The 24530-nt window shown below is 50.5% G+C and overlaps 2 protein-coding genes across 5 annotated transcripts in view; one reads left to right on the top strand and one right to left on the bottom strand.

Moving 5' to 3' along the window:
- Positions 1-1526: 1526 nt before the first annotated feature.
- On the top strand, positions 1527-21666 carry Shf (Src homology 2 domain containing F). 4 transcript variants are annotated; one of them, XM_076848535.2, is made up of 7 exons: positions 1527-2030; positions 11200-11341; positions 14046-14252; positions 15739-15879; positions 17083-17254; positions 17401-17520; positions 21039-21666. In XM_076848535.2, exons 1-7 carry the CDS (start codon positions 1533-1535, stop codon positions 21223-21225), a joined length of 1467 nt encoding a protein of 488 aa, XP_076704650.2. In that variant the 5' UTR covers positions 1527-1532; the 3' UTR covers positions 21226-21666. The 4 variants fall into 4 exon arrangements, with proteins under 4 accessions (XP_076704650.2, XP_076704652.2, XP_076704651.2 ...); XM_076848537.2 differs by having other exon boundaries at positions 17355-17520; positions 21039-21120; XM_076848536.2 differs by lacking the exon at positions 15739-15879.
- Positions 21667-24011: 2345 nt separating this feature from the next.
- Duox1 (dual oxidase 1) overlaps positions 24012-24530 on the bottom strand; it is a 30459-nt gene continuing 29940 nt past the window's right edge. Inside the window, exon 33 of the mRNA XM_076848534.2 lies at positions 24012-24134. Within this exon, the coding sequence (XP_076704649.1) occupies positions 24012-24134 (123 nt within the window). The remainder of the gene's footprint in view (positions 24135-24530) is intronic.

Below are 24530 nucleotides of genomic sequence, written 5' to 3'. Positions count from 1 at the left end.
GAAGAATAGTATTCTGGTATCATCTCTGTCCAGCTTTGCATCATTAGTTAATATTTTAAACTGCACATTTAAGAAACTTGTACATGTTACATTTTCTGTTGTACTTCACGGAACAAAGCACAATACCAGATTTTTCATTATCTTCTACAGTCCAGTACTCAAAGTGTACTTGCTCTGGAGCCAGCAACATTTGTGTTACTTGAGAGTCTGTCAGAACTACAAAGTCTGGGATTGCACCCAAGCTAGACCTACAGAATCAGAATCTTTAATTTAACAAGATCCCCAGGAGACTTATGTTCACATTAAAGATTGAGAAGCATATATACACAACATGCCCTAGAATGTGACAAATATTTTGAGACTTGAAGCCCAGGGAAATCTAGAAAATTTGTAATTTTCCTATCGCATCCTTCTCCCCCAGCTTTGAATTCCTTCCCTTTGGGACCTCACCTGGTTCTTTGCTCCCTCATAAGGCAGACATTAGCCTAAGAGTGGGGAGACACAGAGGCAATACTTAGCACATGTTATGGTAAGGTGAGGCAAATATTTGTTGCCTTTAGGGCACAACACTTCTGGTGAGAAATTGGCTTTATTCCTAAGATAAAAATGCCTAGCACTTAAGTATCAGAGCCTCGAGAGGATAAGGGATTTGTGATAGACAACATTGGAACTGTTTCTAGACTTGATTTATTGACTTGTCTGTTTCCATTCTGTCACTAATCTGATTGACAATGAAACCCAGAATGTGGCTTGAGGGATTTCTGCGAGCGCGCATGCTGCCTTCAGGGGCTGGTGGGCCTTCTTGGGGCAGGTGCGCCGGTAGGTTGGGGGTGTTTGTGCGAGGCTTGTTTGCTTGGGAGAAGGGCATATGTGGAAACCACAGGAAAGAAGTGGGTGTTTCTAAGGAGTTGATTATGATGTGCGAAGTGTCTGCCTGAATTGGAAAACAACGTAGATTTGGGTAAATGTAATTCAAGCAATGGGATAGGAGGAGGTACGTGGGGCTCCCGGGGTGGGGCAGTTATAGACACATCTTAGGAAAACAGCTCCTTCTCTCGCCCTCCCTAGACTTTCCCTTCTAGAAGGTTGTTCTCCCTGCGAGGCTTTGAGCCAAGAAAGAAGCGAAACAGAAGGAGCCAGAGGGCCTGAGGGCTCCCCTTTCTGCGTCTTGCACAAGCTGGAAGCAGAGGAAGGGGCGCGGATAGATATGGGTGCGCGCCCCACAAGCACGCGTGGTGACAAGTGGAGGATTCGCTTTCAGTCCAAGAGTCGCAACCTCCGCCCTGCAGTCGCCCACTGCCCACTTCACTTCTCTAGCTTCCACACAGGCTGGGAGCTGGCGGCCACCTCCCCGCGACCTCCTCCCGCGCAGAGGGAGGTCGACTCCGTTAGACAGCGGAGCCCCGCCCTTCCCTTGTTATTGACGAGCTCCGCCCCCTCCTGCCGCCCGGCGCAGCTCCGCCCCCTCCCTGCCGCCCGCCCCCGCCCCCCGCCCGGCTACAGTGCTCCCCTCGCTCAGTCTGGCTGGCCCCATGTTACTGAGCGGAGCTCCTCCTGCGGGCTCCGGCCCGGGGCCGCGGGCTCAGGGGGGCGCTGGAGGCGGCCCGGGGGGTTCCCGCCGGGGCGCTGGAGGTGCGGGAGCAGGCCCAGGAGGGGGCGGCAGCGGCGGAGTAGCGAAGTGGCTTCGGGAGCATCTGGGCTTCCGCGGGGGGAGCGGCGGAGGAGGTGGGGGCAAGCCGGCGCCCCCGGAGCCCGACTACCGTCCCCCTGCGCCTTCCCCGGCCGCGCCCCCCGCGCCGCCCCCAGACATCCTGGCCGCCTACAGGCTCCAGCGGGAGCGCGACTTCGAAGACCCCTACTCCGGGGCATCGTCCGGCTCCGTAGCCCTTGCCACCCCGGTAGCCCCCGGCCCCACGCCGCCCCCGCGCCACGGTTCGCCCCCCCACCGCCTTATTCGGGTTGAGACCCCTGGGCCCCCAGCTCCCCCTCCCGATGAGCGGATCTCTGGACCCCCATCCAGCAGCGATAGGGTGAGTGCCGCGCCGGGAGGGGGTGGCCAGGAGGGGAGTGGTTGGAGGTCTGGAGGTTGTGAGAGGGACAAAGGTGGCCTGGCCGGGTCTCTCACTGTCACGGCTCCTGGCGGACACAAGCTTAGTCCCTGACCCTGGGGCTCAAGAGTCTTAACCCACCTTTGTTCAAATTCTCGACCTGCTAATCCGAGATGGGGGGCCCCCCGAACTCTGCTCCTATCCCTTGATGAGACCTCAGGACTAGTGACCCTCCCCCTCTTGGGTTCTGCTCTTGGTTTTGAAGCCCCCAGGGAGCCTGATCCTTGAGCTTTTATTCTAAGGGGGATTGAAAAGCACACCACCCTCCTTGCTGGTTTATGGCCTTTCTGCCCCTCAGAGCAGAAGCTCACTGCCCTTTGATCTCTGACCTCTCCCCCAGGGCAAAACCTGCACAAAGCTTTTTCCTCCTGTTTCTCCTCCTCCCCCTCTTCCTTCTCTCCTTTCTTTCCCTAGAGTCCAAGCATCCTTGCAGGTGCTGAAACCCCAGAACAGAGGTGAAGGCTGGGGTTTCTCCTTGTGGACCCTTTGCCTTACCGGTGAGATTGGAACTGGACTGGCTGTTCTCAAGAGGCCAGGAAGGGCACTGTGCAGCTCTTACCAATGATGTTGACTACTGGGGTCCAGGCCCACTCCTTCTCTTGTTCCCCAAGGGCAGTCCCTCTTCAGGACCTGTTGCCCAGATAGGGCCAAGTAGCTGAGTCCATGCTTTCTCTCCTCCTGCCCTCCTTCTATCCAAGTCCATTCTGAGAGAGATTGGAGTGGTTTTATGGATCTGCAGGCACTGGGGTAGGAAGGAGAGCAGGGCAGTCACTGTGCCCCAGGACATTTACAATGTCTTAGAGTCCTTCTATCCAGTCAACGTTGGCCTTGGCCCTCCCTGACAGAGGAACAGTTGAAAGCCATGCCCAGGTCTCTCTAGCTCTAAATCCTAGGACCATGACTCCGTGAGCCACCCTGGGCCTCTTGTCCTTCTTTGTTAAACCCTAGGAACTCAGTTCTGGGGCTTATTTCCCTATTTTCAGCAGAGGAGAACATTTTTATTTTTATTTGATTGGAGAGCAAAGTTGTTGTCTAAATCCACTGGCTCCAGGATTGAGGCTTTCAGCCGAGAAAGTGCCTTTCTGCCCGATTTCCTGGATAAGAGAGATGTGTCAGGGTCAGAACAGAAGCCTCAGGAATGTGAATAATTTTTTTCTGTAGTTCCTGCCATGGGGCATGGCTGCCAATCATGGGCCAGGATCCTTAGTCTGCAGAGGAAGATTCAAGGGTACTTTTCCCAGGCTATGCTGTTTCCTTCCTAATTGTCCCTGTCGTTGTGTGATGTGCTGGTGGCGGTGAGGCAGACTGGAGTACTAGGCCTTATTTTTACCGTGGATCAGTTAGTCTCCTCCTCTCTGACCACTGCCTGTTGGCATGTGGGCCTAAGCTGTCCTTGGCCCTTCTCCTCTCTGCAGTGGCTTAGAATGGCCTGACATGCTACCCACCAAGCTGTGGTTCCTCCAGGACAAGGACTGTGTTCTCCTAATATCTGAATCTCCCAAATGTTTGATACAATGCTTGGCATAAAGAGGGGTGCATAAATATGTCCTGAATGGTGACTATACACTACCAGGGTGGCCTGAGGGTCAGGGGCTGCCTAGTAGAAACCCTTACATGTTTTCCCAAAGATCCCTAAGTAAGGGACTGTACCCATTCAGTCATGTAGACAGACCCCTGATTTCTTCATGCCTTCACTTGGATCAGCTCTGTGATCTGTGGGCTGTTCAGACCTGGGGGGCCAAGAGATGTCTGACTACTTTGTCAACCACAAGGACAGGAATGAAATCCAGCAGGCTCTCCCAGGAGCCACACAGTCTGTTGTTTCTTTAGTGGGTGTGATGAGAAGGACTCAGGATACCATCTGAACTGTCCTAAGGGCAAGGACACTGCCTCAGTGGGCCCTGACCTAGGGATTCCCACCACTTTAAGGAGTGGAGTTTGGGGGATTCCAGAGTCTTTCCCTAGGAAGAGCCCAAACAGGGTTCCTAAGCTTTTACACTAACCCCAGCTGTCTAAGCACCCCTTAGGCCTACTGAGTGACCTGCAGATCGCACACAGGATGTTTCCCCTGGATAGTGAGCACCCCTCTCTCCCTGCACCACCACCCCCCCGCCCCTAATGAGCTAGTGTTTCTGTGGTGTGTGGCTGCTTTCTCCCTCCTCTCATTTCTGCAGAGCCCTTTGACTTGTTGCTTTGGGATCTTTCCTTAGGTGAGATGGGGACTGGGGACCTGGATGTGCCTTGGACTGGCCTGTTCCTGTCCTTCTATTGAAGCCTGGCTACTTACTGCTGGAGGATGGGAGGGATCAGCACTCTGAGAGGGGTTGGTCATGAGGTTTGATGAAATGGGTGGAGGTACTTCTGTGATGAGACTGAGGGTAAAGGAGCCTTGTGCATGCGGGGGCAGGAGAGAACAGGGACCTGGACAAGACCCTGAGAAACCCAGGGGCTCAGGACCATAAGCTTTCTTTCCATGCAGGGTTATGGCTCCCGGCCCACCCTGAAATCCACTGCTGTATTTGGCAGGTGTGCAAGGGTGACCATCTGGGCAAGCCTGGCAGGGCAGGTGTGGGAGCAGCAGGAGTGGCGCCCTGCAAGGGGCAGGCAGGGCTCACCATCTGGCCACAGGAAATACTCTCCCTCTGGTGCTGGGCCCTTGTCCCGCCTCCAGGAGGTGCTCTGGCAGAGGAACATGAGATGGGGCCTTCCCTTGATTTGCTCACATTTCTCTGAACTTCAATAGGAAAAACCTGGTGTAATGAGGAAAAGGGATGGATATGGAAATGGATGAAGCTCTGAGCTGCCTATGACCATCTGCACAGTATGTCCTTTGCCTCTGTCATGCAAAGATGTATGGGTTGGCGGGCAGGGAGTAACATGGCAATAAGATGGTCATGCATCCCATATTGAAACAAGTGCTCTTATTCTTAGCTTATGGCAGAGGTCCTAGGGTTCATGACCCTCTAGCAACTGTGTGTGAGTATATCCTATTTTTCTAGGGAAAGGCTTACAGCTCTCAGATTAGGGGTTTATAGCTCCCAAAAATATAGTCTTAACATTTAAAAACAGATATACCTTGTAGATGTAGTCCACATGGATTTGGATCCTCCAGGCTCCAATTTGGAAAGAAGCAAGCAGACAGGTAGAAAGAGAAAAATGAGGGAGGCAGTCGGGAGTGTCTGAAGTCCTGCTCTGAGATTAGGAGGGTGGCTAGAGGCCAGCAATGTATGACCATTAGCCAGTGTTCATTGGGTGTACTATGTCATTAAGTGACACTGACCTAGATGCTTAAAGGGACACCTAGAAAAACTTGGTCCTTGCCTTTTTGTAGTTTGTTTGCTTATATTTGCCTTCTATGGCCTCCATATAGTCTAGATGTCTGATCTGCTTATCTTGCATGCATTCTCTGATAGAAATAGAGGGAGAAGGAAAGTTGTAGGAAGGGGAGGGAGGAAATGGTAGAGGTTCTGGTAGAGAGACGTTTGAGGACTGGTTAGACAGCCCTCTGTAGCCTGGGCTGGCCATCTCTGCTACTATGGGTGCTTCAAGGATGGCTGAGACCTGTGGACTACTGAGGGATTAAGTCTGGCCCTTCCACTATACCCAGTACTGCGGCATCACACTTTGGCTCTCATTCTGTCTGGAAGACATCTGTACTGGTTTGCTTGGCTAATAAGTGACTCAGTCATGCCTCATCCCTGGCACTCTGCCTATTGGGAGCTAGGAACAGCTGGGACCCTGAGGACCATGAATTGCTGGCTGGGTCGAGCAAGCCCTGGCTGGGGTCCAAGACTTGAAGGGGTACCTACTGCATACTCCAGTTGCCCTCACCCCAGAACCAGCAAGATGTTATATGAGAATAAAGGTGGACTCTAAACCCTGCATGCTGTAGGCTTGTGAATTCTCCCAGAGCACCCTGAGGCACTTTAATCTCTTGGAGCTTATTTTGTGTCTGTATCAGCTCCTGAGGACCCCAAAATATGGTCTATTACTCTTTAATGATATAGTGACTGACATTTACTGAGCACTTACTTTGTGCAGTACCATTTTGAAGCATCTGATAAGTATTAGACCAGTTGATCCTTATAGCAACCCTAGGCCTGGGGCAGTGGCACACATATAATCCCAGCAGTTTGGGAGGCTGAGGCAGGAAGATCACAAGTCCAAAGCTAGCCTCAGCAGTTTAGTGAGGCTATAAATAACTTAGAAAGATCCTGTCTCAAAAAAGGGCTGGGGAGAGGCTAGGGTTGTGGCTCAGCAGTAGAGCACTTGCCTAGCATGTGTGATGCACTGGATTCGATCCTCAACACCACATAAAAATAATAAATAAAATAAAGGTATTGTGTTCATCTATAACTAAAAATATTTTTAAATAAATAAATAAAATAAAAGGTATTGTGTCCACCTACAACCAAAAAAAAAATATATTGAAAAGGGTGGGGGGAGTGCTGAGGATGTGGCTTGGTGGTTAAGCAATCCTGTAAGGAAGACTCTATTACTATCTCTGGGTTATATATAGAGGAATGCAGCACAGGAATTTGAATGCATGATTTCTCAGCTAGCAGGAAGAAAACCAAGCTTCACAGCCTGGAGGACTGACTCCAAACTGAGCACTATGCCTAGGCCCTCAGCACTGACCACCAGGTGCCCCACAGAGAACTGTTCATGAAGCATATGCTAATGAACAAGGGGAGAGGATCCTTAGAGAAGAGATGAGGGGCATTTTCTGTGATAAATTCACCATGTTCTGAATCCTGGAGATTACCAATCCTGAGATGGTCCTAAGTGTCTTAAGAGTTGGTAGCATCAGTCACATCTGTGACGTTTGAATGTTTTATAAGCATGGCATTGCTCTTAGAATTAGAAAAGGAAAGTAACAAATCTCTTTCACAGTGAAGGAGTTTCACAAAGAAATAAAATAGGAGAGGGCATTCCAAGAAGTAGGAATATCAGCTACAAAAAATTTTGATCTTGGGAAAAGTAATCAAACTGATTGGTTAACAGTAAGAAAGGGTTCCCATGATTAAATATTTAGGGGAAATACTAAGTTAAACAAAAATTAGATTTGATTTATTTGCTGCAGAACTTCTCAGAGGTAAACTTTTTTTGTTTCTTTTTTTTCTGTGTGGGGATTGAACCTGGGGCCTTGCAATGTTAGGCAAGTACTTGACTACTGAGCAATATTCTCAGCCCCTAAATTTTAAATTAAAATTTAAATCTACAAGTAAAGAAAAAAAAAGATGCTACATTTTTCAAAGTTTTAGAAAATCTGTCACAAGGTACTAAGAATCAGGAGACCTGAGTTGTAGTCTCGTCTGCACTGCTGACAAGCTGTGTGCCCTGGGAAGTACCTAAACTGTAAGGCCTTAATACCAGAATATAAAAGATTATCATCAGAGCTAACACTTATGGAACACTCACCTCACTCATGTGCCAGCCTGAGGACTATGAATTGTTACAAACTTATTTCCCTCTTCCCTACCCTCTGATATAGGTATGATTGTCATGCTCATTCAACAGCTAAAAAAGACAGGTTTCCAGACACTAAATATAATGTTTACTAAAGAAGTGACAGAAATGCAGTGTGGGTAGTTTGGGGACTGTGCAGAGCCAACATCCTGAAACATGTGCTCCTTGCTCTGCCTTGGACTTTTATCCCCCAGAGCCCCATGGGTAGGGACATGTTCCCATCCCAACTGCAGAGTGGAAGACAGAACCAGATGGTGGGCCTGCTGGCTACCTCAGGAGAGGCGTGGGCAGGAAAGATGCAAAGTAGACAGCTGCTCTGGGAAGGGCACTGCCCATTTGAACAGAAGAGTAGCAGGGTCTTGGAAATAGCCTGCTGGGTTCGGAAAGGAGAGGGATATAGGGCCCTCTGGGTAGGAGCTGTTTTACCCACTAGTTTGAAAATATTTTTAGCATTTGAATAACATTCTGGTTATACCAGAGGATGTATGCCTAAATATCAATCCTGGTGTTGTGTACCTTTCCCAAAGACCTTTGGCTGACTGTCCCTCCCTCTGCCTTTGAGCTAGAGGCTTTGATCCTATTCTCCTGAGAGCCTAATGTTGCAGCCATTACTAGTCAGTCAGAGGTCAAAGTGAATGGGGATCTGGAAGTTGATGTCACTCCAGAGGATGTCGCCTGGGGAGAAGGAGGCCTTCTAGGCAGCCAGTAATTATGTCTTGAATATACTCTGTGTGGAGGGCCCTGGGTTGGTTGGATGAAGGACACAGCAGTGGGGACATCAGAGGGGGCTGAGGGGCCACAAACAAAATAACAAATTGTGGTAGATCTGAAGTCTAGGGGGCAGGTTCTCCCACTGAGCAGCTCACCCTCACAGACTTAGAAACACTGTGGAAGTAGCCTGGGCTCTACTGGGTTCCTTGGTGCCCTTGTGGTTGCCACATCCTGCTAGCCTTCCCAGCTGGCATCTCTGCTGCTGCTCCCTTTCTGAGCCCTGTGGGTGGCTCTTTTGGGCACTCCAGCCCAGGGCGAGGGGCCAGGGCTTCCTGGAGCAGGGTGTGGAGCCAGGAGTGGAACAGAGGAGCCATTGAGCTGCCCGCAGAGCTGCCACCTGGTTGCCCACAGGCACTGGGGAGGCCCCCACCAGCCTGGGAGGGGTCACAGCCCCAGGCACTAGCCCAGGATTCCAGTGGGAAGCTGGCTGCTGCAGCTCTGACCATATGTAGTGAGGGATGGGTGAAGGGGCTCTGTGTAGTGGTGGGGTAGGAGAGCTTGCAGTAGGATCCTCTGTTCACCAAGGGGTGCAGTTTCACTTGGAAAGACAGTCCTCCTTTGTGACTCCACCCAGATTTATGCTTCCTCTCTATTCTGAATGAACAAAGAAAAGAGTTTCATTGTCCCTTCTTCCTGTTTTATGTGAATGGATGTAACAGATAATTACTAGGAGTTTACAGGCACTGGATATTTAGCAATAGACTTGGGCCCTGCCCTCAGGAAGCCCACAGTCTTCAGGAAGAGGTCTATTAAAACAAATATTTACCACAGTGTGACAATAGCCCCAGCACAGAGGCACCTCACAGGCAGACCTGTGTGAGCATGGAAGAGTTTTCTAAAGAAAGAAAATAATGAGTAAGGGTGGGTCATGCCAGAAGGAATACAAAAGAGATCTAGGCAGAAGGAAGGCCACTGAGATAGAAAAGAGCAGAGCGTTCAGGGAACAGTGATCCAGGGTTGGTAGAGAGAAACCACAGAGGAAAGTGGAATCTTACATCTCTGTTAACTGGATTTTTCTTAAAGCAAGAGAGCTATTGTAAGGTCTAAGGATAACCTGTCACATGATTCAGACCCTGTTGAGTAGCTGCCGCAGATGAGTGTGAGGCTGGGTGCTGCCTGGCAGAATTACCAACAGTGGCTGACTCTAGAGCACCCTTGGTCAGGGGTAGGGTTGTGGGTGCCATTGACCTTGGAAGAAGCAAGCAATAGGGTGCAGGTGACAGGTAAGTGGATTTCTTATTTCTGCTTTCTGGAAAGAAGAGGACTAGGGGTGAAGAGCTACAAGGGAAGATAGGAGGTGAAGGAGTAAAGACGTTTTTCCTAGTGCCTACTATATGCCAACTGCTTATTGGAGCTGGAGAGACAAAAATGACAAAGTGCTCCATGCTGGTGGATGATCTGGTGGTGGTGGTTGCAGGGGCAGGGTGTGAGATGGGGTCAGTCCAGAAGTAGGCGGAGATGCAGGGGATGTAAAGGAGCCGAGGTTTGACTGGAACAAGGTGGGAGTGGAAGACCTGAGGGATGACATGTTAGCAGCCTTTGGGAACCTCAGAATCATTTAGAGGGGCCATCAGGGATTGAAGGAACTTGCCAAAGGGGTCTCTGGGAGTTTCCTTTCTCCATTTCTGCCTTTCTAGGGGTCACCATTCCTATTTCCTTTCACCCAGGCCAGGGTGGTCATCCAGAGGGACTTCCAGCTCAGCTAGCTCCTACAACCCTGATCCAGCTCAGAACTAAAGTCTACTCTGTGATTTGGGGAAAGATAGGAGTGGCCCTTCCTCATAGCACAGGCCACAGAGTCACCTTGTGTAACCCAGTGATGTGGTACTCTTAGAGTGCTGACAGCCCTGAGTGGGTTGGGCTGTCTCCGCCTCTGCTGGCCCATCAGGAAAAGCCCATACCTAGCTTGGAGAAAGACTCTATTGTCCTCAGCTGTGCCCTGCCCTGAGCATCTTGGGCACCTTGGGCACCTCTGCAGGGTGTGTAGCTTTTGGTTTGTTCTGCCTTGACTGGATATGGGGACAGAGATGTGGCCATGAGCTACTTGTATGGGATGGGGCAGCTTGAAAAGTAGAGGGATAAGGTGGGGACTTTCTTGTCCCTGTCCCTTAGTACCAAGGGAATTTCAGCATAGCCTCAGGGCTTCCCCAAGCCATCTCTCTCCTGGTCAGCTGAGATGCCCACTGATGTCAGGTTGGTGGCCCTTTGCACAAAGAACATGAGTTCCAATCTATTTCCCCACTTTCGCAGAATGGTCTTGGACATGTTACTCCCTAGCTGCCCTGGGCCTCCAGTGATAATAATACCCACATGATGGGGACATTGTGAGGATCAGTCTATAGAACTGTGGCAAAGTGAGTATTCAGCTTTCCTTCCTTGAGGGCAGGCATCTGTTTATATTTGTTCAGCATCTGGAAGTGCAGTGGTGGGCATGGACCATGCTAATCTCTGAGTTGCCTCACCATTCCCTGCTTGCTTTTTAAACTCTTCCAATACCATTGTAACCAGTTCTCTAAATTCATTCTCTCTGTTGAACCACTTGGCGTTAAGTTCTTGTCCAGCTTGGACCCTAAGGCATGGCACAATAACCTCACCCTGACCATTTAGGCTAGGACATGGTCCAGAGGCACAAAATCAGCAAAAAAGAAAGATGCATCACTGTGGCAGCCTATTTTAGGACCCTGCAAAGGAAGATCGATAACTAGTCCCTATCTAAGCTCAGAAACTTCTCTTGGTAGCTGGGACTCTGGGTTTGAGGCAGCCTACCCAGGATTAGCATCAGTGAATGGAGTTGGGAGAAGCAGACCTGCCTCAATTGTCTGAAGGCCCTGTCTTTGCCCTTTTCCCACAGTTGGCAATCCTAGAAGACTATGCGGACCCATTTGATGTTCAGGAAACTGGTGAAGGTTCGGCAGGACCTTCAGTAGCCCCAGAGAAGGTCCCTGAAAATGATGGCTACATGGAACCCTATGAGGCCCAAAAGATGATGGCTGGTAAGTAACAGGGGGAAAGGGGAGGTCTCATTCCCTGAAGCCTGGCCTCTGTGAAACAGGCTCTGGGACCCCCAAGTCTAAGGACTCCTTGGTCCCTAGAAAATATGGAGAAAGCCTTTGCCAGGTCCTTAGGAGTGATAGCCATTGCCTTCAAGGTAGTCTTTTTTGGAGGAGGAACTGTGACTTTTGGCTCTGAGGCCATAGAGGAGGCCATGCAACCCAAGGTCAGATAGAGGCATTCGAGATAGGAAGGGCAAGATAGTGGTGGGAGGTCAAGGTTCCAAAAGGGAATCTAAAATGATTTGAAAAGAGAATCATGAGCTTTTGAGAAGGATGATGAGTTTGAAAAATATTATATCAAAGTGAAACATCTTTATGGCATTGGAAACATGACTAGAAATATAGTGTAGGTGCCATGAGGCTGGGCAAAGAGTTAGGGTGGGGAGAAATGAACAAGACCTGGCCTTGGGGAAAAGAGGCCAAAAGAGGATCTGGAGACGGAGTCCAAATGGGAGTGATCAGAGAGAAAGACAATGATGGATCAGTCTAAACCAAGATTCAAGCCAGGGTGAGAGAATATTGATTTAGGGGAAAATACTGTTAGTCCTTGGGCATATTGGGAGTTAAGATGAGAAACCAAAGGGACAGTGAAGCACTTCAAAGGTAGGAATGAAAAGCTTGGATTTGGTTCAGAAGGGGGAATAGAGTCACTATGAATTCTTGAGCAAGAAAGAAATGAGATAAACCATGGTGCAGTTGTGCATGGCCTGTAATTCCAGCACCTCAGGAGGCTGAGGCAGGAGGATTGCAAATTTGAGGCCAGTCCTATCTCAAGATGAAAACTAAAAAAAAAATTTAAAAAGGACTGGGGATATAGTTCAGTGATAGAGAACTCTTGGGTTAATTCCCAGACTTAAAAAAAAAAAAAAATGGTGGGGATAAATTGGGATTACTGAGGCCTTAGTGTGCAGAATGAACTGGAAGAACTGACATCAGTACTTTGAGCAAAGTAAGTTAGCAAACTGGTATGGAAATTGCTGGAGTTTTAAGGACCAATACTTTAGATCTCTTTCTTCCTTTCCTGGGCTTAGGAATAATTAAGGAATAAGATTAAAGAAACAGATGGAGATTTAAATGTCTATTACTGATAAAGTTGATTGGAGAATATTACCTCGCTACAATCATCACAATGGGCTCCTTAATACTTTGACACAGAATTAAAACTTGCCTACTCAGACTTGGGCAACAAAGGACAGCCATAAGCCTCTACATGGAGGCAGGCCACTCACTGCAAGGAAAAAGTAGCCAAAGGCAGATCTAAGTAAGAGAATGAAAATTTACTAGCCAATCAAACTGCTCTTCCTCTGGAGAGGTAGGTAGGAGGCAGAGAGCCTCTGGAGTGTTATCCCAGGAGTATTGTTTCCAGGAACCCTGAAAACACAAGCCTGTGAAGTGGAGGTTCACCTTGGCAGTAATCTAGATATGTAAAGATGAGGGTGAAAATCATCAGGAATTGGCAATGAACCATTGGGATTTAGATAATGACAATGATGGGTCAGGTTCAAGGAAAATAGTATAGTGGACAGAAATGAAGAAAGTGAGAAGATGGTACCTCGTTGAGGTCAGAGGGTTGTGGACCATGAATGCTCATATATATATATGGTGGGGAGGGTACCAGGGTTTGAACTTGGGAGCACTCAACCACAGAGCCACATCTCCAACCCTATTTTGAATTTTATTTAGAGACAGGGTCTGACTGAGTTCCTTAGTGCCTTGCTTTTGCTGAGTCTGGCTTTGAACCCGTGATCCTCCTGCCTCAGCCTCCCAAGACACTGGGACTACAGGGATGCGCCACCACGCCTGGCTATATACATATTTTTTGATAGTAGCTGTGTAGCTTTTAAAATCAGATTTTCAGTGGGGTCAGTGATCCTGAAAAGAGATTGACTAATTTGGAGGAAGGTGGTGAGTTTGAAATGATATGATGTCAAAGCAAAACATCTTTTTGGCCATGGGTATATGACTAGATTATAGATGCAGTGGGAGCCATGAGACAAGTAGTTTAAAAGTTAGGGTAGGAAAAAATGAATAAGACTTGACCTTGGAAAACAGACCAAGAGAGGATCCAGGAAGAGTCCAAATGGGAACGATTAGAGAAAAGACAATCCATGAAATTGATTTGTGGAAGAGGAAAGTTCACAGTGGGGGTTGGTCAGCAGTGCCTGAGTAACAAAGAAGCGTTTCCTGGTTTTAGTGAAATAATGTCACTTGGGATAGGAGGAAATGAATGTAGCTGGGCAATGAGGAGAAGATGAGGTAGGGGAGGACCATGACCCACTTTCCTAAACATTTCAACTTCATCTGCCCAGTCTTGCTGACTGTCATGGGATCCTTTTTCTGCCTTTCAGTCTGATGCCTATGTGCCTCTGTCTTTCTTGGATCCCCTGCTTGTAGAGCCCGGGAACTGTTTGACTTGGAGGGTTCCTCCTCTTTTTTCTCTTGGTGTTAGGGTTTGAGCCCAAGGCCTCATGCATTCCAGAAGTATTTTGAGGATGAAGAACCCAGGATTTCTGACTCCTGAGTTCTTCCAGAGCCAGGACATCTCCTTTGAAAGAGACCTGGCTTATGGTGAGGAGCATTGCTGGAGGAGGGGTCATAGGCATCTCTCCCTCCTTGCATCTCTCCCTCCTTCTTGCCCTGGCAGAAATCCGGGGCTCCAAGGAGACCGCAGCTCAGCCCCTGCCTCTGTATGACACACCCTATGAGCCAGAGGAGGAGGGGGCCTCCCCAGAGGGTGAGGGAGCCATTTGGCCCCGGGAGTCCCGCCTGCCTGAAGATGATGAGAGGCCCCCAGAGGAGTATGACCAGCCCTGGGAGTGGAAGAAGGAGCGGATTTCCAAAGCCTTTGCAGGTGAGTCTTGATGGGAAGGCAGATGTGCTAGGGATTCTGAACAGCTTCTCAGACTCAGGAGAATGAAAGGAGTAGATCCCAAGAACCCAAGGAGGTCCAGGAATGGGTCTTCGGGGCAGAGTTGAGTTTTGTACCAAGGATAATGAGGACTTGGGCAGTGTAGACACACACTGAGCACAGGGTCAGGGAATGGAATGAGGAAAGGATGAAGGCATTTCCCTGCATCACCATCTCTCAGAAGACAAGGCCATTTCCATCTTTTAGGGGCTGGATATACTTAAAAATAAAGAAATTTCAATACAAAGCTTATAAAGCTTGTGGTGTATATTAAATACATTTAACAAAAGAGGGCATTTAATACTTCAGACAATGAAAATAGCTGTGGCATGTAACCTGAATTCTAGGACTGTGTCTTCCAGTGGTAGGCCCAGCCCCAGAGGGATCTCTGAGCTGCAGCGGAGGCTCTGAGAAATCCCCTGATTGCTGAATGAAGATCAGATTTCTCTTGTCCTAACCACACCATTTTGGTTCCCAGTTGGGAGTCCACCATGGAAAAGTGCAGGTTGGCTGTCAGAGATGGGCAGAGGTGGGTAGAGCAAGACCCCCAGTAGGAAAAGGGCTTTCATTCCTGAACCTTTGAGGGCTTAAACGCCATTAGACTTCATTCTTGTTCCCATGTCCCCTCACTCCTCCTTAGACAAGAGGCTCATCCTGGAGCTGGACCCAGCCCTCCACTCTGCCCTCCCCACCCTGGCAGCCAGACTGGGAAACCTCAGTTTTCTAATTTGCTTCCTGTAAAGCACACACCATTGAGGATGGGCCATTTATCTCCAGAAGTCTCCTTGGAGAATCAATACTGTTTGGATTGCTTAATGGGAAAATCTATGCTGGTCATTAGGAAACCTCGTTAGCAGTCCTGCAGCCGAAGGTGGCGTCACTTTTCTTGAGGGTGGGAGGGGCATTACATTTCAAAAAACATCTGCCCCCAAGTCTGAGTGTTTCTGACAACCTGAAGCTAAGCTGTCACATTCTCACTGCCCAAGAATTCTCAGGCTGGGAGTGAAAGAAGAAGGGGAAGCAAGGCTGGGAATGTCAGGAGGCTGTGGAAGCCCGCATGTAGTACCAGAGGTGTGGGTAGCTCCTGATACCACTTTTTTTCCTTTTCTGGTCACTTTGGGGATTGGGGGCTTAGATAGACCAAATGAATGGGGCCCATGGGGCTGGCAAAGAAAGACTATGTCCTGCTGCTTGCCACTAAAGCCTCCCAGGCTTTGACCAGGCCAGCCTAGTATGTGGTCAGTAGTTGTTCTGTCCAGCCCCTAAGTGAGTCCTCTTCCCTCCCCGGAAGCTGCCCTTGCCTCTGCTCTCCCCCTTCTCCTTTCTAGGCTGTCCTATATCCTAGCTCTGGGTTTTGGTCTCAACCTCTGCCTCTTTCTCTGTCTCTGTCACTGTCTGTCTCTCTTCTTCCTTCTGCTACTGGCTCCAGTTGACATAAAGGTCATCAAAGACCTACCTTGGCCTCCGCCTGTGGGACAGCTGGACAGCAGCCCCTCCCTGCCTGACGGGGACAGGGACATCTCCGGTCCAGCCTCACCCCACCCTGAGCCCAGCCTGGAGGACAGCAGCGGTGGGTCCTGTGGGGGCTTCTGGCCAGGGTGACAGGTCCTCACCTCTTAGACCCTGTGGGTTTGGGTTGGAGGAGCTGAGAAGTGGGGCAACGTGTGGAGAATCCAGGAAGAATCCCTCTTGCCCTGGAGGGAGAGGGAAAAGATAAAATGCATATTCCTCCCTCCTCCCTCAGCATCTGTGGTGAAGTGTCTCCTTTGGGAGACCCCTTTCTAATATGTTCCCAACTGTGCCACAAAGATCTACTGTTTTCTAGTCAGCTTCTTTGGTTAGAGCTTTGCCTGATAGTGCAGACCCTTATGAGGCATGGGGGAGGTGCTGGCAGAGGAAGCTCTAACTGAATAAAGCAGAGGATCTGGTGACTGAAGGACAATAAAGGCTTGAAAGTGCTACAAGGAGAAAGAGCCTAAATAACGGGGGCGGGGGGGGGGGCGAGGTACTGAATTTACCTTCTGTGTTTAGTTTTGCCTAGAATGGGCACACAAGAGTGGGTATGGACATATGTGTGTGCACACAGGTGTGAGCATCTGTTTGTACCCTTCTGCCTGAGAGTTGGAGGTCTTTTGTAAATGCAGGTGCATGTGTTCATGTGGCCATATGACCCACTGGGGTGGCCCTCTCTTGTGCAGGCTCAGCCATCAGACTGCCCTGGTCTGGGACAGGCAGAGTCACCTCCCTGGGTTTCCATGGGTGGGGAAGGGGAGCCCTTGGGGCGGGGAGGGCAGGCTGTCTGGCGGCTTTGGGCAGGATTAGCCTGTCAGGATGGCACCAAGGGGAATCGGATAATTGTTCTCAGATCGATAAGTCATTTCTACAGAATGGCTTGGCAGGGTGATTTGGAGAACGGTAATGAACTCTGAGGAGAAGAAAGAAACAATATTATCAGCGCTGAAGCCACCCTGAGGGGGATGGAAGAGGGGAAGGCAGTCAGAGGCTCCTGGGAGAGCATCTGAGTGGTTTCTGGTGTTGCTCCCCTCTATCACCTCCCTCTGTGGCACTAGAGGCTACACCTTCCCCCCCATCCACCCAGGATGGGCCCAGGATGATGTCCCTAAAACTGGTCAGGACTGTGAGTGTGTACCACCCTTCCAGAACATGCATTTGGCTCCTTAAAGGCCTGGAGGAAATGGGGCAGGGTAGTGGCTTTTCAGTAGGGCACTACCTCTAGGGTCTTCAGAGGCCATGACCCCTGTGTTCCCTACAGCCCAATTTGAAGGATCGGAGAAGAGCTGCCTGTCACCTGGCCAGGAGGAGAAAGGGCGGCTACCTCCCCGACTCTCTGCAGGGAACCCCAAGTCAGCCAAGCCTCTAGGCCCAGAGCCCAGCAGCCCCCTGGGGGAGTGGACAGATCCAGCACTGCCTCTGGAAAACCAGGTGTGAGTGTCTGTGTCCAGCTGGGGGACTCCCTCACCTCTCCTCCCTTCCTGGCACTGGCTTCCCTGCAGGGGACACCCACAAATGGGTGGACCTGGACAGCGAGGGACCCAGCAGGGATGCCCCCCTTCCTCTCTCTCATCCTCAGCTGGTACCACGGGGCCATCAGCCGAACAGACGCCGAGAACCTGCTCCGGCTATGCAAAGAGGCCAGCTATCTGGTGCGCAACAGTGAGACCAGCAAGAATGACTTCTCTCTCTCCCTCAAGTGAGTAGGGGATGCTGCAGGTGGGGGCACAACCCATGGGGCAGGAAGAGACTCCAATATTCTCCCCCATGCCCAGCAAAGCTGGAGAGGTTCCTATCCCCCTTGAACAACTGCTGACTCCATGGCAGGCATCCTGACATGTCTGAGACTCATACCCTGCTCTCGGAGGAAACCAACAAGCTGCAGCATCCAGTTCAGAAGGGTTCCGTCATTCACTAGCTGTGTGGCCTAGGGCCCCCTTAACCTCTTCAGGCCTCAGTTGCCTTATAATAAAAAGGAATAATAATATTCATCTTATAGGGAAGGATTAAATGAAATAATATATGAGAAACACTTAGCATGGTGCTCAATAAATTATCACCATCACCATTGTTAATGGAAGTACGAGATGTTCCAGAAGCACAGACAAGGAGATAGAAGAGCTTTGCCTGAGGGAGTCTCAAGGGTAAGATGGGGGGCTGGGGCTTGGGAGGAGGGTAGAGCAGTGGACACAGAGCTACTCCTGTTTACTCTGAGGAAGTATATGTTTGGGGCAGAGTCCTGGAAGAGGTAACAAAGGCTGGGCCCTCCCTTTCCATTAGCCATGCTCCCTAGGAGCAGATATGCACAGCCCAGCCTCAGCCTTCCAGGTTCCCTGGTGGACCAGCCAACCTTCCTCTTGGTGACCAGGAGTTCTACAGCCCCATAAGGCCGCTGTCCAGGGCTTCCCTGCTTCACCAGCAGACACCTACACCATTTCCTACTGCATTCTCTGGAGGCATTAGATAACAGGTATTATTCCCCCACCAACACTACCCCCACGCCTCCCAACTTTAAGTCAGTCCAATTTGTGGAAATGTGAGATTACTGAACCTTATACATTTAGGGGATGATTATTTAACTTTACTAAAAGATTGTGGAAAAAGTACCAAACTATGGTTAAGTAACCTGAGTTCTCTTCTTGAGTTTGATAAAAACTGTGTGACCTTAGACAAATCACTTAACCTCCTGAACTTGGTTTCTTCCTTTGCAAATGTCTCAGAACATTCAGATTCCTTAAAGCTGTCATATTCTAGAGGTCTGCAGATTACAAAACCAAAGGAGCACTTTGGAAAAATTCATTTGTCAAGATTTTGATATACATAACTTTAGGTGGTATATTTTTTAAAAAATTATAGTTAAAATTTATGGAGCATACCCAAGCAGCATGCATACCATCTCCAAACCAACTATCATCCTGCCATTTAGATCTCTTTTATACACATAGATTCAAGAGGTTTGTGACTTGGTCAAGGTCCCCATCAGGGAGGGCATGGTCATGCTCACCTATAGGCCCATCTATTCAGGAGGGAGGCTGAGGCAGGGGAATCAAAGACCGCCTCAGAATAGCAAGGTGCTAAGCAACTCAATGAGACCCTGTCTCTAAGTAAAATACAAAACAGGGCTGGGGATGTGACTTAGTGGTCGAGTGCCCCTGAGTTCAATCCCTGGTACCCCCCACCAAAAAAAAAAAAAAAAAACACAGTTGGGCTGAATGGTTCTACCCCTCATCAAGTGCCATATGCCTGCAGTCTGTACTGTCCAGTGCAGGGAGAGACACCAGAGTCTGGCTCCCTGAGGTGGAACTAAGGAGTAGAGCTAAGCAGGAGTAGGGGGCTGCCTTTTACTGGGGAGTAAAGAGAAGAGGCCCTCCTGGACTCCTGCTCCAGCCCTGGCTGGTCAGGCTTCCCCAGCGTCTGTCTGCCAGAGCCTCGTTTGCATATAAATGGCTTCTCTGAAATACAATTATGGTTTCTCTTCTCTCCCTAATGGAAGGGCTTTCACTGGTAATTAAACAGCTTCCTCAAAAAGCCCTGCTAGCCTTAGCCCTGTGGTTCAGCTGGTCCCACCCCAGCCCCACCCCCACCCCTGAGGGTCTGGCAAGGGCTTGGGTATGCTTCAGGTCCTAATGGACTCTTGGGACTTGTCTGGAAGGTTGAAAACATAGTCACCCCTCTCTCTGTGAGGTCGGTTATGCAGGTAGAGCTGAGATCTCTGGCCACTTGTTGCCCTTCTTGGCAAATCTGTCCCTTGAGGAGAAAATATAATGTACAGTTTTGGGGAGAGGCCCCCAAGTAGACTGGGAGAGGGGGTCATTTCCAAACTGGGAGAAGGTGAGGGAAGGCCTGGACCTTGGCATGGAGCACACAGGGGAGGGTGACTGCTCCCTGCTTCCCTCTCCTATTCACAAGGGCTTACTAGCCTCAGGACTCCTCCCCTCCAGGGCTTGTGCAGTCAGTCAACCCCAGGCATTATTGCAGTTCCACAGATGACCTGACACACACCCTGGGGCCCCCAGCCTTCTCCCAGCAGGCTTCTAAGGCTTCAAGTACTGAGGGGAGGCAGGGATGGAGTTAGGGGTCTATTTTTCTCTCTTCAGTCTCCCCACTCCCTGATTTCTCACTTGTGGGCCTAGTGAAAAGGGTCCAGGCAGAGCCTTCTTTGCACCCAGGCAGAGAAGGCAAACGGTATGCTTTTCAATCCTTACCTCTCAAAGAGTGAAGGCCTCAGGATGGAGGTTATCCCCTTGATGTTTCTGCTTCCTACACTGGCTTCTTAGCCCTGTCCTTTTCCCCAAGTGGTCTCTGAGTAGGCAACAGCAGCCAAGTCAAGCTTCAGGACTCCCCCAAACATTCCATTGCCTGTGGGTGAGTTTCAGACCTGGTGCCCAGCAGACCAAGTCTGTGATAGTTTAGACAAACATTTTTGCTGGCATGGTTTTGCAATCTCTCTGAAACTCAGAGTGCCACCTGGACATTTAGAGCTGGCTAAAGTTTTGCACAATGGCATCCCTGTCTGGAGGGCAGGGCCAGCACCAATGCTGTTTTCCAGGGTGGTGCAGGGAGATGAGAGAGGCAGTGGAGCCCCTCCTCTCTAAGAAAGGGAACAGAGCTACAGCCTGAAGGTGATGTCATTCTAGGCCCAAGGGCTAGATGGATGAGTTGAGGCCTTGGCCTAAGGCCCAGATAGCAAGAGGGGGAAGGGGTGTCCCCAGGAGGAGGCAGCTGAGCCTTCCTAGATTTGGGGGGGACTTCCAGATCAGCTTGCTTTCTCCCCCAGTCTTTGCAAGGTAGAGCCCCCAAACAAGATTTGGTTACCACATCTGTCCACCCACCTTCCTGCCAAGGGTATCTGTGGCTCCACATGAGTCATCAGGAGCCCTCACAGGTGACATGCCATATAGCTCAGGAAGAATGAGGCTAAATTGGCCCTGGTTCCAAAATCTGAAGGGCAGGGGTGCTTGGATTCCAGGGCTGGGGGTACTGGACACTCCACTTTGCACCTGCACACACCCTGTACACTCACTTTATATGTTACCTTGATCCAGTGCCTAATGCTACTTACCATACCAGCAAGAAACCCTCCACACCCTTGCTTTCTAGACTCCCATCATCTCCCACCCTCAGCTGGCTTGCATTAGGACTGGGAAAGGTTACTGGATGGCCAGGTGGGGGAACTGAGGAGAGTCCCCACTCACCAGGGTGTCTTTCCCTTCCCAGGAGCAGTCAGGGCTTCATGCACATGAAGCTCTCCCGGACCAAGGAACACAAGTATGTGCTGGGCCAGAACAGCCCACCCTTCAGCAGCGTCCCTGAAATCGTGCACCACTATGCCAGCCGCAAGCTGCCCATTAAGGGGGCCGAACACATGTCCCTGCTGTACCCCGTGGCCATCCGGACTCTGTAGATGTGAGGCCAGGGCACAATGATGGACCTGGACCCAGACCTGTCACCTGGCTGAAGGCAGTGGCTCTTCCCAGGGACATGAAACCTTTCTTCTCCTTGCCCTGGGATCTAGTAGACGCTGGAGGTTCCTTAATTTATTCTAAAGGGGAAAGGCTACTGGGGCCTTTGAATAAGGGGTTGGCTGGAGCTGGAGCTGGAGCAAACCCTGGAGAGAAAGGATAACCCCTGGAGTAAAGAGACTCCAGAGCTGCTGGTCTCCAGGGGAGTTTTAAGATTGGCATTTCCGGCCCCTTTCCAACCCAATGGAAGAGGTAGCCACCTTTCTCACCACCCTCTCCCTACTGGGTCAGTGCGGGGTGAAACAGGACGCTGACCCTCTCTCCACCTCCATTTCCCCCTACCCCAAGCCACCCGAGGGATCCGCCCAGAGTCTGGTGCCGGGAGTGGGGAAGGCAAACGCCTGGGTAGGAGACGCCTGGGGGTGGGAGGGAGAGATGAGGGGAAGGGCTAGGGCCAGAGGGAACTGTGCAGTCCCCGGGCCGCCCCGGCTCCCGGCCAGAGGCAATAAATAAACCCGATCCTGCCAGGCACAGCCGCGTCCGCGCCTCCGGCGCTGCCCCCGGGTTGACAGGGGAGGGAACGGGAAGAGAGCACAGATTATGTTTATAAATCAGCTCTGGAGCCGACACAGGCCGGCTGTGAAAAGCACTTTCGAAACATCAAGTTCCTTCCTTTGACGAGATGTCAAAACATCCCCCTCCGCCCCAACCCGGGCTGGGGCTCCCAGGGCCCGCTGGCCACGCGGCGCCCCTCCTCGCCGCACTGCCCAGCGCGGCTCCCCAAGAGCGCGTCCAATTTCCTGCCAACAGCCATTTGTCTGGGAGGAGGGGAGACGCGCAGAGACAAAGAGGCAGCGCGCCAGGCGGGAGGGAGTGGGGCGGCCCTGCCACGCGGAAGACGCGCGCCCGCGGAGGCGGGAAGGCGGCGGGGCGGACTGTAGGGGTCCAGCCTCGCATTCTTTCGCAGTATTCTGGGGCTGGCCGCACCTCCCTTAGCCCCTGATTGACAGGGCAGTGCCTGGCAGCCTGTAGGCCTCGACCCGAAGCTCCCCACCTAGGCTTTTGTCGCGGGGTTGGCCGTGGGCGCCCCCTGGTGGTCGTGCTTCGAACCATTCGCCCGGGACGTGGTGCCACCCACACCCACAAGTTACCCTAGCGACACCCCTGCCCGCGCTGACTTCTGGAACCTGCCAACGCCTGTGGGCCCGGACCTTTAGAATACCCACTGGGCCGTGGGGCAGAGCGGAACTGCTGGCCGGCTCTCAGTTTCCACAAGACAGCTGAACAGAAATTGGTGGACAAACACCTTAAGGAAAGGGCTCCCTGGGAGGGCAATTTGAGGACCTCTTCCACAACCCCAACATGCAGCTCCCAAGTGTGCCGTGAATCACAGGACTTGGGAGTTTCTCATTCTTTTGATCTGTCAAAAGTAGGAAATCCGTGAAGACGAAAAGAATCACTTGAAATTGGGCATTGTTTCAGAAATTCCCTCATAGAAGGCTGCCCTATCTTGAGGTAGACTGGAGAGCATCAGTCATTTTGCATATGAAAACAGAGTCCTGAAGAGTTTAGGTGATGGGTTCATCTGTCTCCCAGCTGTCATCTCGCTGCCTGGAAGATCCATGTAGGCACAGGTGCCCCACTATCCGTTGCTCAAAGAGGAGCAGGGAAAGATGAGGTTTTTAGAGCAAGCCAGGCCAAGTCTGGCTTCCTATAGGGTCAGATTGTGTCCGGTCCCCCTTCCTTCTCTGCCAAGCCCACCTCCTCCAGAAACCCCACAGCCTTTCTCTGCTCCTCCTGATCAGGCTTCAGAAACTTCACACCAGCCACCCTGTGAGCCCAAACCAATAAGGGCACCCCTGGGCTGAGATAGGTTTCTCTGACTGGTACTTGGCCTTAAGTGGTTACTTTATTCAGTGGATACTGGCAAGCTCAGATAGATATCTGGACCAGCCTGGTGAGCTGGCTGGGTGAGTATTTTCCTCTGCCTGTGCCTCACCCTATCCTGAGGCAGAATAAAGAAACCTTAAATGTGGAAAAGTGATTTATTTTTAAAAAACAGAGACTACTGGATCTGGGAGAAGAGGGCTGAAGAGCACTGCATAGATAGGTATCAGGCCTGGGTCTGACTACACTACATATTTTAAAACTTGAGAGAGAAGGTCAGTTGTGCTGTTAGGCTGGGATGCTAAGGGAAAGTTTGTAAATTTCAAATTTCTTGCTATGGATCCAGCCTCTACCAGCTCCAAGGCATTTGCCAGCCCTTTTGAAATTGGGGAGCCTAGAAGAGGGAGAGGTCAGGAGTGGGGAGGGTTCTAAGATGCCAGCATCTGTGTCCCCACTTCATCTTTTGACTCATAGTCCCCTACACACACACACACACACACACACACACACTCTCTCTCTCTCTCTCTCTCTCTCTCTCTCTCTCTCTCTCCTTGAATTGTGGTTTTATTTAGTTTTCCTTAATCTGGAAGAAGAGGCTTCACTGCCCCAAACCAATAGCTCCCTTACTTCCCAACCTCTAATTCCTAGATAGTGTCCCTGATTCTCCAGGCTGAGGCTCTTCCTGAGCCTAGGGAAACAGCACACATGTGATGATGACTGAGTCATCTGGACCAAGTTGGGAGGTCAAAATGAGGAGAGGGTTGAAGTATCCAGAAGCAGACAGGCCCAAACCTCTGCTTTGTTGGGCTAGGCAGTGGGCAGAGCCCCAGGGGATGTAGTCTTAGAAGTTCTCATAATGGTGGGAGAAATGAGTCCGGTCCTGCCTGTTGATGAGCTGACAGGCCTTCTCCACATTCTTGGTCATGCCAGGGGGACCACAGCTAAATACTCCGATCTTCCGAACCTATTTCAGAAGGAAGAGGTGAAGCCTAGCACATTGTTCAGGGGCAAAAACAGCTCAGTGCTCACAAGGAGGGCCCGATCAGTGTTTAGCGGGATGGCTAGGTTCATGTTCATGGTGCAGGCTAGTTCCTGGTTTTTTTTGGTTAAAGACCAGCAAGAGCCCTTCCAGTGCTCCTGATGAAGGTTTACTTTGTACCATGCATGGTGAAATGTTTGTAAATCCAGCTTGGTTTGGGTATGTGCCAGACCAGTGTTTCTAAGAAGGGCTGGGTTAATTAATGTTCAACTTGAATGGTAGCTCAGTGTCTCATTGAGGTCTAGCCCAGTATTTAAGAGAGCAGTGGCTAGCCCAATGTTCATAGTAAAGATTAGCTATGTCCAAGATGAAGGCTGACTC

This window comes from Callospermophilus lateralis, chromosome 3, assembly GCF_048772815.1.
Source record: "Callospermophilus lateralis isolate mCalLat2 chromosome 3, mCalLat2.hap1, whole genome shotgun sequence".
Lineage (NCBI taxonomy): Eukaryota > Metazoa > Chordata > Mammalia > Rodentia > Sciuridae > Callospermophilus > Callospermophilus lateralis.
The sequence above is the reverse complement of the archived record's forward strand: the minus strand, read 5'-3'. Positions and strand labels throughout refer to the sequence as shown.